At 43.4% G+C, this 12,749-nt stretch overlaps 1 protein-coding gene across 3 annotated transcripts in view; it reads right to left on the minus strand.

Moving 5' to 3' along the window:
- Nucleotides 1-2,820: 2,820 nt before the first annotated feature.
- Nucleotides 2,821-12,749, minus strand: part of NSMCE2 (NSE2 (MMS21) homolog, SMC5-SMC6 complex SUMO ligase) — a 208,541-nt gene continuing 198,612 nt past the window's right edge. For all 3 annotated transcript variants that reach the window (XM_032467922.1, XM_014555064.2, XM_006179719.3), the window contains 3 exons: nucleotides 11,222-11,322; nucleotides 10,703-10,809; nucleotides 2,821-3,166 (listed from right to left, as the gene is read on the minus strand). In XM_032467922.1, the coding sequence (XP_032323813.1) occupies nucleotides 3,049-3,166; nucleotides 10,703-10,809; nucleotides 11,222-11,322 (326 nt within the window). In that variant the 3' untranslated portion in view covers nucleotides 2,821-3,048. The remainder of the gene's footprint in view (nucleotides 3,167-10,702; nucleotides 10,810-11,221; nucleotides 11,323-12,749) is intronic.

The following is a 12,749-nucleotide window of genomic DNA, read 5'->3' on the forward strand; positions in this document are numbered from 1 at the left end:
TATGTCATTACATCTGCAAGGAACCCCGCCATAAAGAAAGCAGGTGAATGAAGTGTTGGGGAGGGTTGGGGGGTTTTAGGGGGACAGGAGTGGGGCTGGTCGGTGGTAGGATCCTGACTGCCAGGCCTAAACTTCATTTGGAAGGTTTTGAGTAGGAGGTAGAATCACCCAGTGTTCTAGTAGATTAACATGGGGTGGGGGTGGTGATGAGAGGTTGGAGACCAGCTGGAAGGCCGGTGAGAGGCCTCAAGTGCAAGGCCAGGAGGGAGGGCCTGGACTTGGTAGGGTGTTTACAGAGGCAATGAAGGAACATTGGCTTATGCAAAATGCACCGATGACTGGAAAATGTTGCAAGCCTGGGAAATGGTGGTCTTAGTAACAGAAATAAGGAAGATGGGATGAAAGTGCGTGTCTGCTGACCATTGATGTGTCTTCTATGGCCCTGGGACAAACAGCCTAGTGGGTCAGAGTTCCCTCCGCACACACTATTCTGTCCCAGCATAGGCTCTACCACTAACCTGCACAAGTCAGTGACCTCATGACTTAATGACTCCAACCCTCAGTTTCCTCATCTGTAAAATGGAGCAATAAGACTTCCTTCTAGGGATGTGGGGATTCACTTAAGTGATACATTTAAGGCACTTAGACCTGAGCCTGGTACGTAGTCAGCCATCAGTTCCCAGTGGCCTCCATTCCCCCTGGTCCTGTAATATCTCTCTCTCTGCACAGAAAACTTCAGCAGGGGCGTGCTCAGCTGGGAGCAGCCTCACTGCGGGAGTTGCTTCAAACTGGACACTCCATGTTTGAAGTTCTATATAAGGTGAGAAATTATCTTACCGTTTGGAGTTTGTGGTAATGTTTTAAACTTACTCAACTGGAAATTTCTTAAAGGAACTAGCCATGTTTTAAAATGCCATGTTCACACAATTGTCCAAGTCCTAAATCAGTCATATCTAAAAAAAAAAAGATTTAGTTACAGTATCTGGTGCAGTTTTTAAATGCCGCTCATGGGGTCCTGAGTAATCTCAGCCAAGACTCTGGGGCTGCCCTGGGAAGAAGGGGATGGTACCCCCACCTCCCCTTTGACTAGAACTGCTTCCCTTTTAGCCGGCGTGTATTACTGGATTTCTCAGTAAGAGAAAAACAAGTTCCTTTGAAGAAAAGGCTTCACTTTTTTGGAAAACTCCTGTAATAGAAATTTAACAAATGTGCCAGATTGATAATGACAAGCAAATGATAAATCTTCAAAGATTAAAAACGTAAAACTGCAAATTCTTTAATTGGCTGGACAAATATATATTCCTGAAGTCAAAGGAAGGAAAAAGAAAAATTGCAGGATACAAACACTACCTTTTCCACAGTAGAATGGTGTTTGCATTTTTCTAACTATTATCAGTGTCCACACCAATATTCTGGAATTCTCTCTAGAAAGAGTTGGGGAAAATGCAAATCAAACCTTGAGCAAGCATTTCATTCTTGTCCCTATCTGTTGAGGAAACAAATCATTTCAAAAAAGAGCTACATTCCATGAAAAGTATGTTTGTTCTGGCTCAAACATAATCATTTCCTCAGGAAGCCTGATTCAGATAAAGCATCTTAAGAAATTCAAAATTACTTAGTTTGCAGACAACTGAATGTCATACTACTTTCTGAGTTCCATGAAAATGTTTTCAAAAGTAATTCTTCCATTTTAGACCATGCTTTTAAACTTAAATATATGTTATTATTTCATGGCCTTTACTATATGATGTCAAATCCAGTTATCTCCTGGATTTTAGTGAATTTTTTTGGCACACTACACACATATATGCTCGTTTATTTAACAAAAGGTTCAGTTTTTTAAACGTAGACTTTAAACATATTATTAGATTCTAAATAAATAAATAGGGAAGATGTGATTGGGAATCCAGACTCTGGGACCAGATGACCTAAGTTTCCATCAGAGCTCAGCCACTTACTGGCTGTGTGATTTTTCCACTTCACGTCTCTGTGCCTCATTTTACTTATCAGTAAAGTGGGAATAATAACTGTACTTCTCTCATCAGACTGTGAAAATTATAGGAGTTCATACATATGTAAAGTGCTTGGAATAGCACCTGGTACACAGTAAGTGCTCAATAAACATTAGCCATCATTAGCTATTCTTGGTTTCCTAGTATAGTCAAGGTATGCTTCATTTGGTTTAATTGAATATTCTAGTCGATAAAAGGTGGCAATGAAGATGATTAAGAGATGAGCACTTTTCATACAAATAGAATATAATCAATGATACTCAATGTAAAGGGCTTGCTGGTCATAGATCATAAATCTACAGACTTTTGGGGCTGTAGAGAACATCTTATTCTTTATTTCATGGCTGAAGACCCCCAGGCCCAGGGGGCTGAAGCCACTTGCTGAGAGCCACAGAGCAGGGCAGAGAACAGCCAGGATGTGGTTGCTTCTGAAGACACTTGAGGCCCTCGGAAGGCTGCAGCGAAGTTTCCATTCTAGCATCAATTATCATCGTGCTGATAAGGCTGCAACTGGAGCATTCTGTGCCCGTCAGAACGACAAATAAAAGTATTTACATATTTGTAACTGTCAATATGCAAAGTAAATATGGGTTAAGGAAACTGACTTTGCTATTCTGATAGAAAATGCTTGCAATTGGGGTGTTTCTATTCCCAATATCCCCTGCAAGACATTTTTTGTTGTTATTGTTAAAACTATAATAATAAAAAAAACAGTCTGAAGGATTAGAAATAGGGAGCCTGGGATCACCCAGCCTGCACCACTGGAACAATTTACACCCCGGGAGGCGCAGAGACAGGACACACGGCAGATAATCAAAGTTTTATTTAAAATTACAGAACACTTAAAAAATAAACAATATGATATACTTGAATTTTTATTGTAACATAGAAAAATGCTTTCAAATACACTAAAACCTTCAATTTTACCCCAAAGTATGCTATGCAGCCAGTCGAAGTGCTTGGACAAGCATCACTCTCTACAGATGTCTGGGGTAGGAGGTAGGCTGCGGAGTTCCTTGCAGGCTGGTGGCTTTTCCTAGTCGGACTGCCGGTGTTTTTTCTTGTTGTGGCTCTCAATCGCCCTTCTCAGTGCCTCGTCCTGGATGAGATCCGACATTCGCACGTCTGTGTGGCTACAGCCAATTTTCGGGCAACTGTGAGGGATAAGAAAATCAACTCATGCCGCTTCACCTTAATGCCGTCAGCGTAAACTCTCACGTGCAAGAATTTAAGTGAGGGCTCTTTTTTTAATTGAATGAAAGATTCATTAAATACTATAGTGTTTCACAATTTTCAAAACTTTCACACAGGTGACTTCATATAATCCTATAATAACCCCCCCTTTTTTTCTCCTACTCCATCCCTCCCATCTCTCTTCCCTCTCCCACTGGGAACCACGAGTTTGTTCTCTGTATCTGTGAGTCTGCTTTTTTTGTTTGTTTGTTTCATTCACTAGTTTGTTGTTTTTTAGGTCCCACATGTAAATGGTATTGTACAGTATTTGTCTTTCTCTCATTTATTTCACTTAGCATGACGCCCTCCAAGTCCATCCACGTGGCTGCAAATGGCAAAATTTTGTTCTTTTTTATGGCTGTGTAATATTTAAGTGAGACCATTTTACCAAAAAAGGTGCACATTTTAAAAATCACGATTGATGTGCACTCATTCACTTGTCCATCAAGTGCCCCTCTGAGCCAGGGCCTGTCCAGTGCTGGGGGCACAGACAACGCCCACTTCACGGGGCTTACTTTCCAGTGGGGGAGACAGATGACCAGTAAGTCACCAAACAGATGCTTGCTGTGAGTTCAGGTGGCATTAAGGGCTACGAGGGCTAAAAAGCTGGGTCACGGGGGAGAGTGTGGGCCGAGGCTTATCTAGCAGGGGTCAGGGCGAGGCTCGCTGGGGAGGTCTTATCTGGAACAAGGGCTGTACGTGGCCCGGGCAGAGGCAGAGGCAGCGGCATGCGGAGAAGCCGAGGAGGCCAACGCTTGGTGCCCAGGAGGAAGATCACGGTCAGTGTGGCTGGAATGCCGAGGGCAAGACAGAGGGCATTTGGAGATGAGGTCGGAGGGGGAGCGGGGCTTTGGATTTTATTTTAAATACGAAACATGAGATAGGGGAGGGATGGGATTTGGTTCACATTTAGAAAACATGGCTCTGGCCGCTCAATGCAGACCACAGGCGGAGGGGAAGCTGGGAAGGGAGGGGATCATTCAGCAGTCAGGAAAGAGAGGGCAGCTTGGATGAGGGCATGGCAGTGATCAGCTTCTGATACAGCTGGAAGCAGAACCCATGAGACTTGCTGATGGACCCAATGTAGAGTGTGAAGGAAAGAGCTGAAGGGAGACTGGTGGTACCCTTCGTCTCCATGGTTAGAACTGGAAAACCAGGTTGGGATGGAGTCAGGCGTCCTGGTTGCTATATGCGCCCTCTGAAATGCCCACTAGTCCTCTCCGTGGAGAGACTGAGTGGGCTGCTGGGGACTTGGGGGAAAAGCTGTGGCTGAAGAAATCAGTGGGTGAGTCATGGTTCTGTTTAGATGTGGTCTCCTCTGAAGGCAGTGGGTTGGGTGAAGTCACCTGATTTCTGCTCAGCATGAACCAGACCTTGGTAGAGTAGAGGGCCCAGTACTCGGAGTCAAGCTGACCGGGGTCTGAATTCTAACTTCGCTGCCTACATGCTAGTTAGGAGACCACAGGCAACTCACTTCACCTTTCGCACCTCTGAGTCCTCAGATTTAAAACAGGGGCAGAATCCCAGTTTCACAGGCAACGCAGCACGCAGTAACGTTCATTCTCTCTATGACCTCCGGTGACTGTCATTTGTTCCCTACTCATCAGTCTTCTGGTTAAAGCTGCTGATCTGTCTGCAGCTCGCACACCTCCAGCACAGACACGCTCACATTCACGCATTCAGCTGACCCTGTTCTGTGACTGGCCCCGTGCTGGCTCCTAAGCACCCAACTGTGAAATACAAATGTAGGTTTCCGCCCCACACAGAGCTCCGGCCCAGTGGTCTGAGACAACGCTTCAAAAAAGCACAGGTATATTAACATAAAAAATAACAAATATAAGACAAAAGCTATAAACCAGAAGGGGAAGAAAGCTGATTACGGGAGCTCTAATTTGTCCAGTAGTAGGAAGCGCTACAGTTCAACACGGAAGAGAAACTTTCTTTTGGTCTCGATTTCTGGACCAAGGCATCTTTATTTTAGAGAGGCATTAATCAACGTAATGAATAACACGCTTGCTAACAATATTTATTTTTAAAATACTGAAATATGCCTTATATGGTCGGATACACGTGCTAAAACGTGATTATATGAAAGAGGATCTCGGTGACTTGGCTCCCGTGGGCACCACTCTGACGATCTGGCTTTGTGTCAGGGGAAGGATTGCAGGTGCCTGAGAAACGTTTTACACTAGTTTAAAACACCCTGATGTCTCACAGTGAATTTTCTTCAGGCATGAAAGTGAATAAGCTGAGATTATGAAAAGGAAATGGACACATTCATGACTTCAGAAAAGGCATTTTTCATCATTTCAACTTCCGTGACGTGGACATGCAACTCTAAGTTGCTGGGAAGACTCTCAGCTAATGCTCACCAACCCCCCACACATGCACTCTGACTGCTGGGCCTTGGCCTCCCCCCGACTCCACAGAACAAAGTCTTTAACACCAATAGCCAGACAGTGAATAAGCTGTTTTAGGGAAGTGGAGAGTGAGGTGGGGAGGACTTCCTGATGACATCAGTGGTTTTAGTCAGTAAATGAGAGCATTCTGAGAATGTGTGATGGCATTAACCGCATCGCGCCACTGCAGAGCCAGCGCGTCTCGGTGGGACGGAGCCCAGGGTGACCCGTGTCAGACAAAGAGGACTGAGCTCACTTTGGGGATCAACTCTGTGGACAGAGGCATTAACCAAAAAGCCCTCCCAAGGGGAGCCAGACGGCCTAAAGACACAAATACCGGCTCAAGAATGAAAAAGCCCTGGGCACAAAGCTGGCTGTGGAACTCTGGGCAAGTGACTTAATTAATGGGCTTCAGTTTCTTCTTCTATGAAGGTGCAGTGTAGGGTTGTCATGAGAAATAAGTAAGGTGATGTGTGACGAGGGTCCAGGAATTCACTCAGGTGCTGCAATGCGCGGTTCCTGCTCTAGGACGCAACTTCTGTCCTCAAGGGCCATGCGGAGAAGATCCAGCCCCACCGAAGATGCTGGTGGGAACGGACAGGGCGCTGGGGGAAACAGGGGGCGGGGCATTTTGTCCAGCATGAGTGAGGGTTTCGGGAAGGCTTTCTGGAGGAGAAGATGATGCAGGAGCTGGGAGAGAGCCTTGTTTCTCACCCCATCCCAAATAAACAAACACAAGTTTCTAAACTAAAGAGGAAAACACAAGGTCAGAATGACATGATACTGAATCAGGGCACTCCTCCTCGGGAGACAGAACACCCTACATAAGCATTAGTGCATTAAATCCCACGACATCCTGGTGAGCAAGATAGGTGTGGCAATACCCAGTCTTAAGCTCTCGTGTCACTGCAGTGCAGGACTCAGACCTACAGGCCTGGAAGGAGAGGCTGAGTCCTGAACTCGGGTCACTGACGGGGCAGAACATTCCACCGCGGCAGCCAGCAAGCATCTGCTGAACAGAGGGACCAGGATCTTAGGGGTCTCACAGACTGTAGGGAACCTTGGCCTCGGCATCAGCTCAAAAGTACAGGAGTCTGAATCTGATGAGCTCCTGGGTCTGGGCTCCAAGAATTCCAAGGTCCAATCCAGCTCTAGAAAGTTCTAGAAAGCAAGTCTATAGACACCTCTGGAAATCTGAGTGGGATGGATTCCCTTCATACCTGAACACAGAAAGTAACTCTATCCTTCATCCTCCGAGTCTAAAATAATGTGTCACTAAGCAATGAGGTAAGTAATAAAAACATGAACGGTCTTGACCTCAGTAGCCTGACTGCTATTTGTTCAGTGCTCTAGAGTCCAAAAAGAGCTTTCCTCTAAGTGGTTTGCTTCTCCACTGCCAAGAAATTTGCTGGTCCAGACCGAGACTGGAATTCCCCACTGTTTTGTTTTTTTTTTTTTTTTGATCCTGAAATTCTGTGAGATGTTGTTGCTGTTCCCGTTTTACAGATGAAGAAACTGAGGCTCTGAAGGGTTAACTGACTAGTTGGTAAATGGGTAAAATAGGGACTGCAAGCGTAATGCTGGAGGTTCTGCTGTACAAGGACACATTTCTGTTCAACTTAATTTTCTCTCTATGCTCTTCAATGTGACTGTTTGTTAATATAGTTTCTGTTCTTAAAAAAGGGAAGAAATGACTGTAGATAACTGGAAATATCTTATTAACATGGAAATCACAAGGCAGTTTTATTAGTAAGATAATAAACAGCCTGATTGTTAAGAGATGTGTTTTAGGAAATTATTCTAACTACTGTATTTAGTTAGGGCTAGAGTCTCAACAATTTCATTCTGACTTAAGCCAGTGGAAAGAGGTGTTCCAGGAGACCTCATGGATAGTAACATTTAGTCAGTGCCCAGTAACACGGTGTACCTGGAACTCCCATCTAACAAAACACAATTAGAATCATCCAGGAGGAAGAATTGAGATTTCTCAAACTGGATGTGTCATGGACGTTTTTAAACAAAGAGAACCCAGAATTGCTCATCGCCCTAACATGCATCCTGTTAAATGACACTAATTCGCGCTCCGTCAGGAACCTCTGGAGTAGGTTCTGAAGGGCCCTGGATTCTAATCTGTTGCCAAATGCAGTGTACCTCATCTCCAAGACCCTGCCCACTCCCCTACTGGCTCCCACAATACTCAAGTCTCTCATCTCTCGTCCTCTCTCTCCCGGCTTCACCTTAGACTGCTTTGCTGGAGTCTTCTTCCTCTGACTGCCTTGTCATTAATGAGTAATATTCTTTTAGGTGGGTCTGTATCAAATGCTGAGGGTAGCATGGTGAGCAGAGCCAAGCTGGACCCTGGCCTCATGTTGCTCAGAGTGAGGCCAAGGTCGCATCCTTGGGGGCTCTCGGTTGGCAGTTCCATCCAGTCCAGAGCGGCACCCGTGCTGGCACACGAGTGGGTCTGACTCCTCTGTACCAAATAACCTCACAGTCAACATCTCACGCCCAAAGCTCTCTCCTGAGTGCAAACACCCACATTTTCTGCACCTCCTGGATACTTCCAAACGGCTCTATTGCTAGGACCTCAGACTTTGCATGACCCAGACTGTGCTTCTTATAATCCTTCCTAAATATGTTTCTCTCTTATGCCCTCTCTGTTGGCTAATGACATCGCCCAGTTTAGACATGTCAGTCATCCTTCAACTTTTGGTTATCAAATTCTGTTGATGGTAGCTCCACGATCACTCTCCTACCTCATTCCCTTCCATCTGTGATTCCTGCCTCTAAGTCCAAGGTCTCATTACCTGTACCTTCATCTCCTGCAAAAGCATCCTCATTGACATCTTCACCTCCTGCCTTTATTAATCCTTCCCCTGAATTGCTACTAGAATCACTTCCTAAAATCCAGGTTGACTTGCCTCGTTCCCTCAAAACTCCACAATGTATTCTCTTGCCTATAGAATAATGGTGGCAAGAATGACGAGGAGGAGGAGGAGGAGGAGGGGTAAGGTTTACTGAGTCTGACCATGTGACAGGTAGTTTAAGTGCTTTACATATATACCTTATTCAAATTTCAAACATACCCTTGAGGCACTTACAACTATCACCATCAATTTATAGATGAGGAAATTCATGAAATCATGACATCTGATGCCCTCTCCAATGAGTATAGAATAGAGAGAGAATTTACACCACGCCCCTATTGCTACCGTCCATAGCATCCTTCCAATCCCCAGCTAATATACTGTAACTGCAACCGTACCTACTATCACCAAGTAGAACAGACTCTGAATGGGGCGAGCCTCTTGGCTAGAAAGACTCTTCATCATTCTTCTCTGAAATCCTTCTCATTTTTCAAGTCCCAACAAAAATACTACCTTCTCTCTAAACCTCCCAGACGTCTTCTACTTGGACTTAACTGTTATTATTAAGCCATAAGAATCTTCAGAGTTTGCAGAATCTGCACCTAAGTTATAAAAGTATGACAAAAACACCCAACTTTTCCAAACGACAGGTGTTTCTCAAGTGCTTCCAAACATCATTTCCAATTCAAAAAAGGCAAAGGACATTAGAAAGTCAAAGTATGCCGTTAAAAAGATGCATTTAAATGTGAGCCTGTTCTGGGAGTTGCTCCCACCCACCCTGGGACTTGTGAGAAATGAGCTTTGTATCAGTGCCTGCCCTTTTCAAATCTGACTCCAGGAGAATATCATAAACTTTGAGAAAGAAGAGCTGAGAAGCAGAACTAGCTGAGAATACCTATTCTTAGCAATTATGTTAACAAAATTAAAATTTTGTTTTTCAGAGAATAAACAGAAAAAAATGCTAGTAGGAAGGGAAGGCTTAGAAGCCCAGAAACAAAGAAAATTAAATTCATAGGGAAAATGGAAGGTTCCTTAGGGAAATATCACATCTCAACGGTAAGCTGAAAACTCAAAACAATTAAAATGTACTCAATCTCGATTTTGCAACCATGAGGCAGTTCTTCTAGAATAAATAGGGCAAATTACTTGACTGAATGACCATCAAGTTATCTACAGTCTCAAATAACCTATCTCTCAGTCCACACCCAGATCAGGAGTGGTGAATTCCAATTCTAGGTCTGGACCAGCAAATTTCTGGGCGATGGAGAAGCTGGCCACACATCAAAAGGACTGTTATCAGAAGTCCATTGAGAACTGGTCACACCTGCAATTCCATTCCTTCGACAAATCTCTGATAAGAGCACAAGAAATGCCAACCAAGTCAAAACCAGTTTAGCCAACTCAGGATTCCATGTTCTTACAGGAACAGAGCCATGGTCCTCCAGGGTCGTGGGCAGAGTACATACGTATGTACTTGTGTGTGTGTGTGTGTGTGTATGTGTGTGTGAAGGAGGTAGAAATATATGTACACAAGAAAAGAAAGAGTCTCCAACCACTCCAATTAAAAAACAAATTTCTCATGGAAGTCATCCATGAATTGACTTAAACCATTTGGGAAGTTGTTTAAGTAACTAAAGATATGAAAGATTTTCCTAGACAATTAAATCTTGAGCGTCAAGACAGATGGGTAAGAATTCTTACCTTAGAATGCTGACTTAATGTTTTTTAAATAAATTACCTGTATTTCAGGCTGCAAAATTTTATTTATTTATTTATTTATTTATTTATTTATTTATTTATTTATTTATTTATTTACCATTCCTTCTTGTTTGGGTAAGTGTAGTTAGAAAAGGGAAAAGAAATCTTAGTATCACAGTTCTTCACTTCTTTCAGGCTACAGCACAAATTCATAAAAATCCCTGTTATCTAATAATTAAAATTACATCCAATTCCTCCCTCTCCTGTTTTGAAGGTGTGGTGGAAGCTCCTTCAGCTTTTCCTGAACAGATTACTAATTTTTCCCCTCGCATATTGTTTATCCTGAAAGCCGGCTTCCATGTTTACACTATTTCTCCGGGAGGTGAATGGACTTCAGGAGAGGCGTTTAAGTGTCTTTTCCTCCAGTGTGAACACGCCACCTCTGACTGACCACCCCTGGGAAGGTGCCACTTCCCTTACGGCATCAACTCACCAGGCCTTTTTCCTCCGCTTGTGCTTGGACTCAATCATGCGAACAATGGCTTCCTCTTCGTAGGTGTGGCCACACACTTTATTTTTCACTGGCTTCTTCATTTCCAGCTGCAATCAAGGAGACATTCCGCTTTCAGGAACCATGATGATCAGCTTCCAGTAACTCCTCCAAGCTCACCAATTACCTGGTAGAGTTTTTGCCTAGACCTGGGGCTTCCTCGGTTTAACTTCCCAATCTCATGGCTTTAGATAACTCTTGGGGCAGATGACCACAGAAGAAAATGCAGGGAGACCAGTGGTACCCATGTCACTTGCCCTGTGGGCCAGGAATTTATTCCTAGATCCCTAAGGGCATGACTGACTGAAAACTCTTTCCCACGCATTCTCTCCGACCCTCATCCCTTTTCTTTCCTTCCTCCTCAATTCTAGATGTGAAACGAAGTCAGAAAGCAAACAGGAACCCTTTGCCTCCATCAGGTGATTTGCTTGTACTCTCAGGCGAATTAGGGGAAAACAGTACCTGTGTAATGGGGCAGATGAAGTTGGTCTGACTTTGGGTCACAATCATATCTTCATCAACTCCTTCTGTGCCATCAGCCTCTCTGTCTGTTGGAAGACCATCTAGAGGGAAAAAGGGAAGTTGTTGAGTCTCCCCGCTCTGACATGCCAAGGACAGGAAGGGACGGAAGGAAGGAGGTTAACAGTTTCTCAGGGTCTATTTGGTGGCAGCCCCTGTGCTAAGCATTCTGCTGCATATTAACTCTTCTGCTCTTAAAAGAATCCTACAGGGGAGGTAGGACTCTGCCCATGTTTGGTAAAAAACCAGACGTCGAGCAGTAGAATAACTTTTTCAAAGTTACAGAGAATGAGTTTGTGAAAGAGTACTGTGCTGTGATCAAGAATGTGGCTTTGGAATCAGAAGGACCTGATTATCTTTGTCATTTCCAGCTGTGAGACCTCGGGCTAGCAAGGTCTTTTTTTTTTTTTTTTTAAGCCTCTACTTTATAGCTTTGTTGCAAAAATTCAGAGGTGAAGAATTTAGCGTGCTTTGCACCGCTCCTAGCACAAAGACACATTTAATAAATGTTAATTATGGTTGGGCAGTGCAGGGGTTCTCAAACTTTTTGGCCTTAGAACCCTTTTATATTTTTAGATATTACTGAGGATGCCAATAAACTTTCAAAATGTGGGTTATATTTATCAAAGTTTGCCATGTGAGACATTAAGACTGAGGAATTAAAAAAATATGAATTTATTAATTCATTTAAAAAATAACAACCCCACTACATGTTAACATAAATGTCATTTAAAAAATTAAAAGTAATTATATTTTCCAGAACAACAAAAAAAAGTTAGAGATATGAATGGCATTTTGGAAAATATCTTTATTGTTTGGCTTAATAGAAGACAGTTGGATTTTGATTATCTGTGTATGTACCCAGTCTGTTGTGGTATCACATCATGTAACCTCTGGAAAAATTCACTTATGAAAAGAGAGTGAAAAGGGTAAATGACATCTTAGTATTATTATGAAGATAGTTTTGATCTCGTGGGTACCTTGAAAGGCTCTCAGAGAACCCTAGCCCACACTTTGAGAACCGCTGAGCAGTAAATGATACGGCTGGCTTTGAACCTAACTTATTTGATTCTGAAATCCACGTTCTTTTCATTGCCCTTGCCCCTCACTGAGGGAAACTAGCTAATAGATGACTTTTGAATGGGATACTGAGAGAAACTCATGAAAGCCTTTCTTTCTGGAGAAGGGAGACGTCATTTTGCACAGAAATCAAAGATCAAAAGCGTTTTAAATACAAGTGTTGACAGTGTACTCCTTCCTCCTTCTTTCTCACCTTCCTTTCTCTCTTTTCCCTCCCCTTCCTTCTTTCATTTTGGCAAAATAACGTAGACACTAAAACGTGCGTTGCTTTTTTTTTTAAAATTGTTTTATTTTGACTAGGGTTGTGGGGGCAGGTAACTAGGGTTATTTATTTTTAGAGGAGGTACTGGGGATTGAACCCAGGACCTCATGCACGCTAAGCATGCGTTCT

Source organism: Camelus ferus, chromosome 25 (assembly GCF_009834535.1).
Source record: "Camelus ferus isolate YT-003-E chromosome 25, BCGSAC_Cfer_1.0, whole genome shotgun sequence".
Classification (NCBI taxonomy): Eukaryota; Metazoa; Chordata; class Mammalia; order Artiodactyla; family Camelidae; genus Camelus; species Camelus ferus.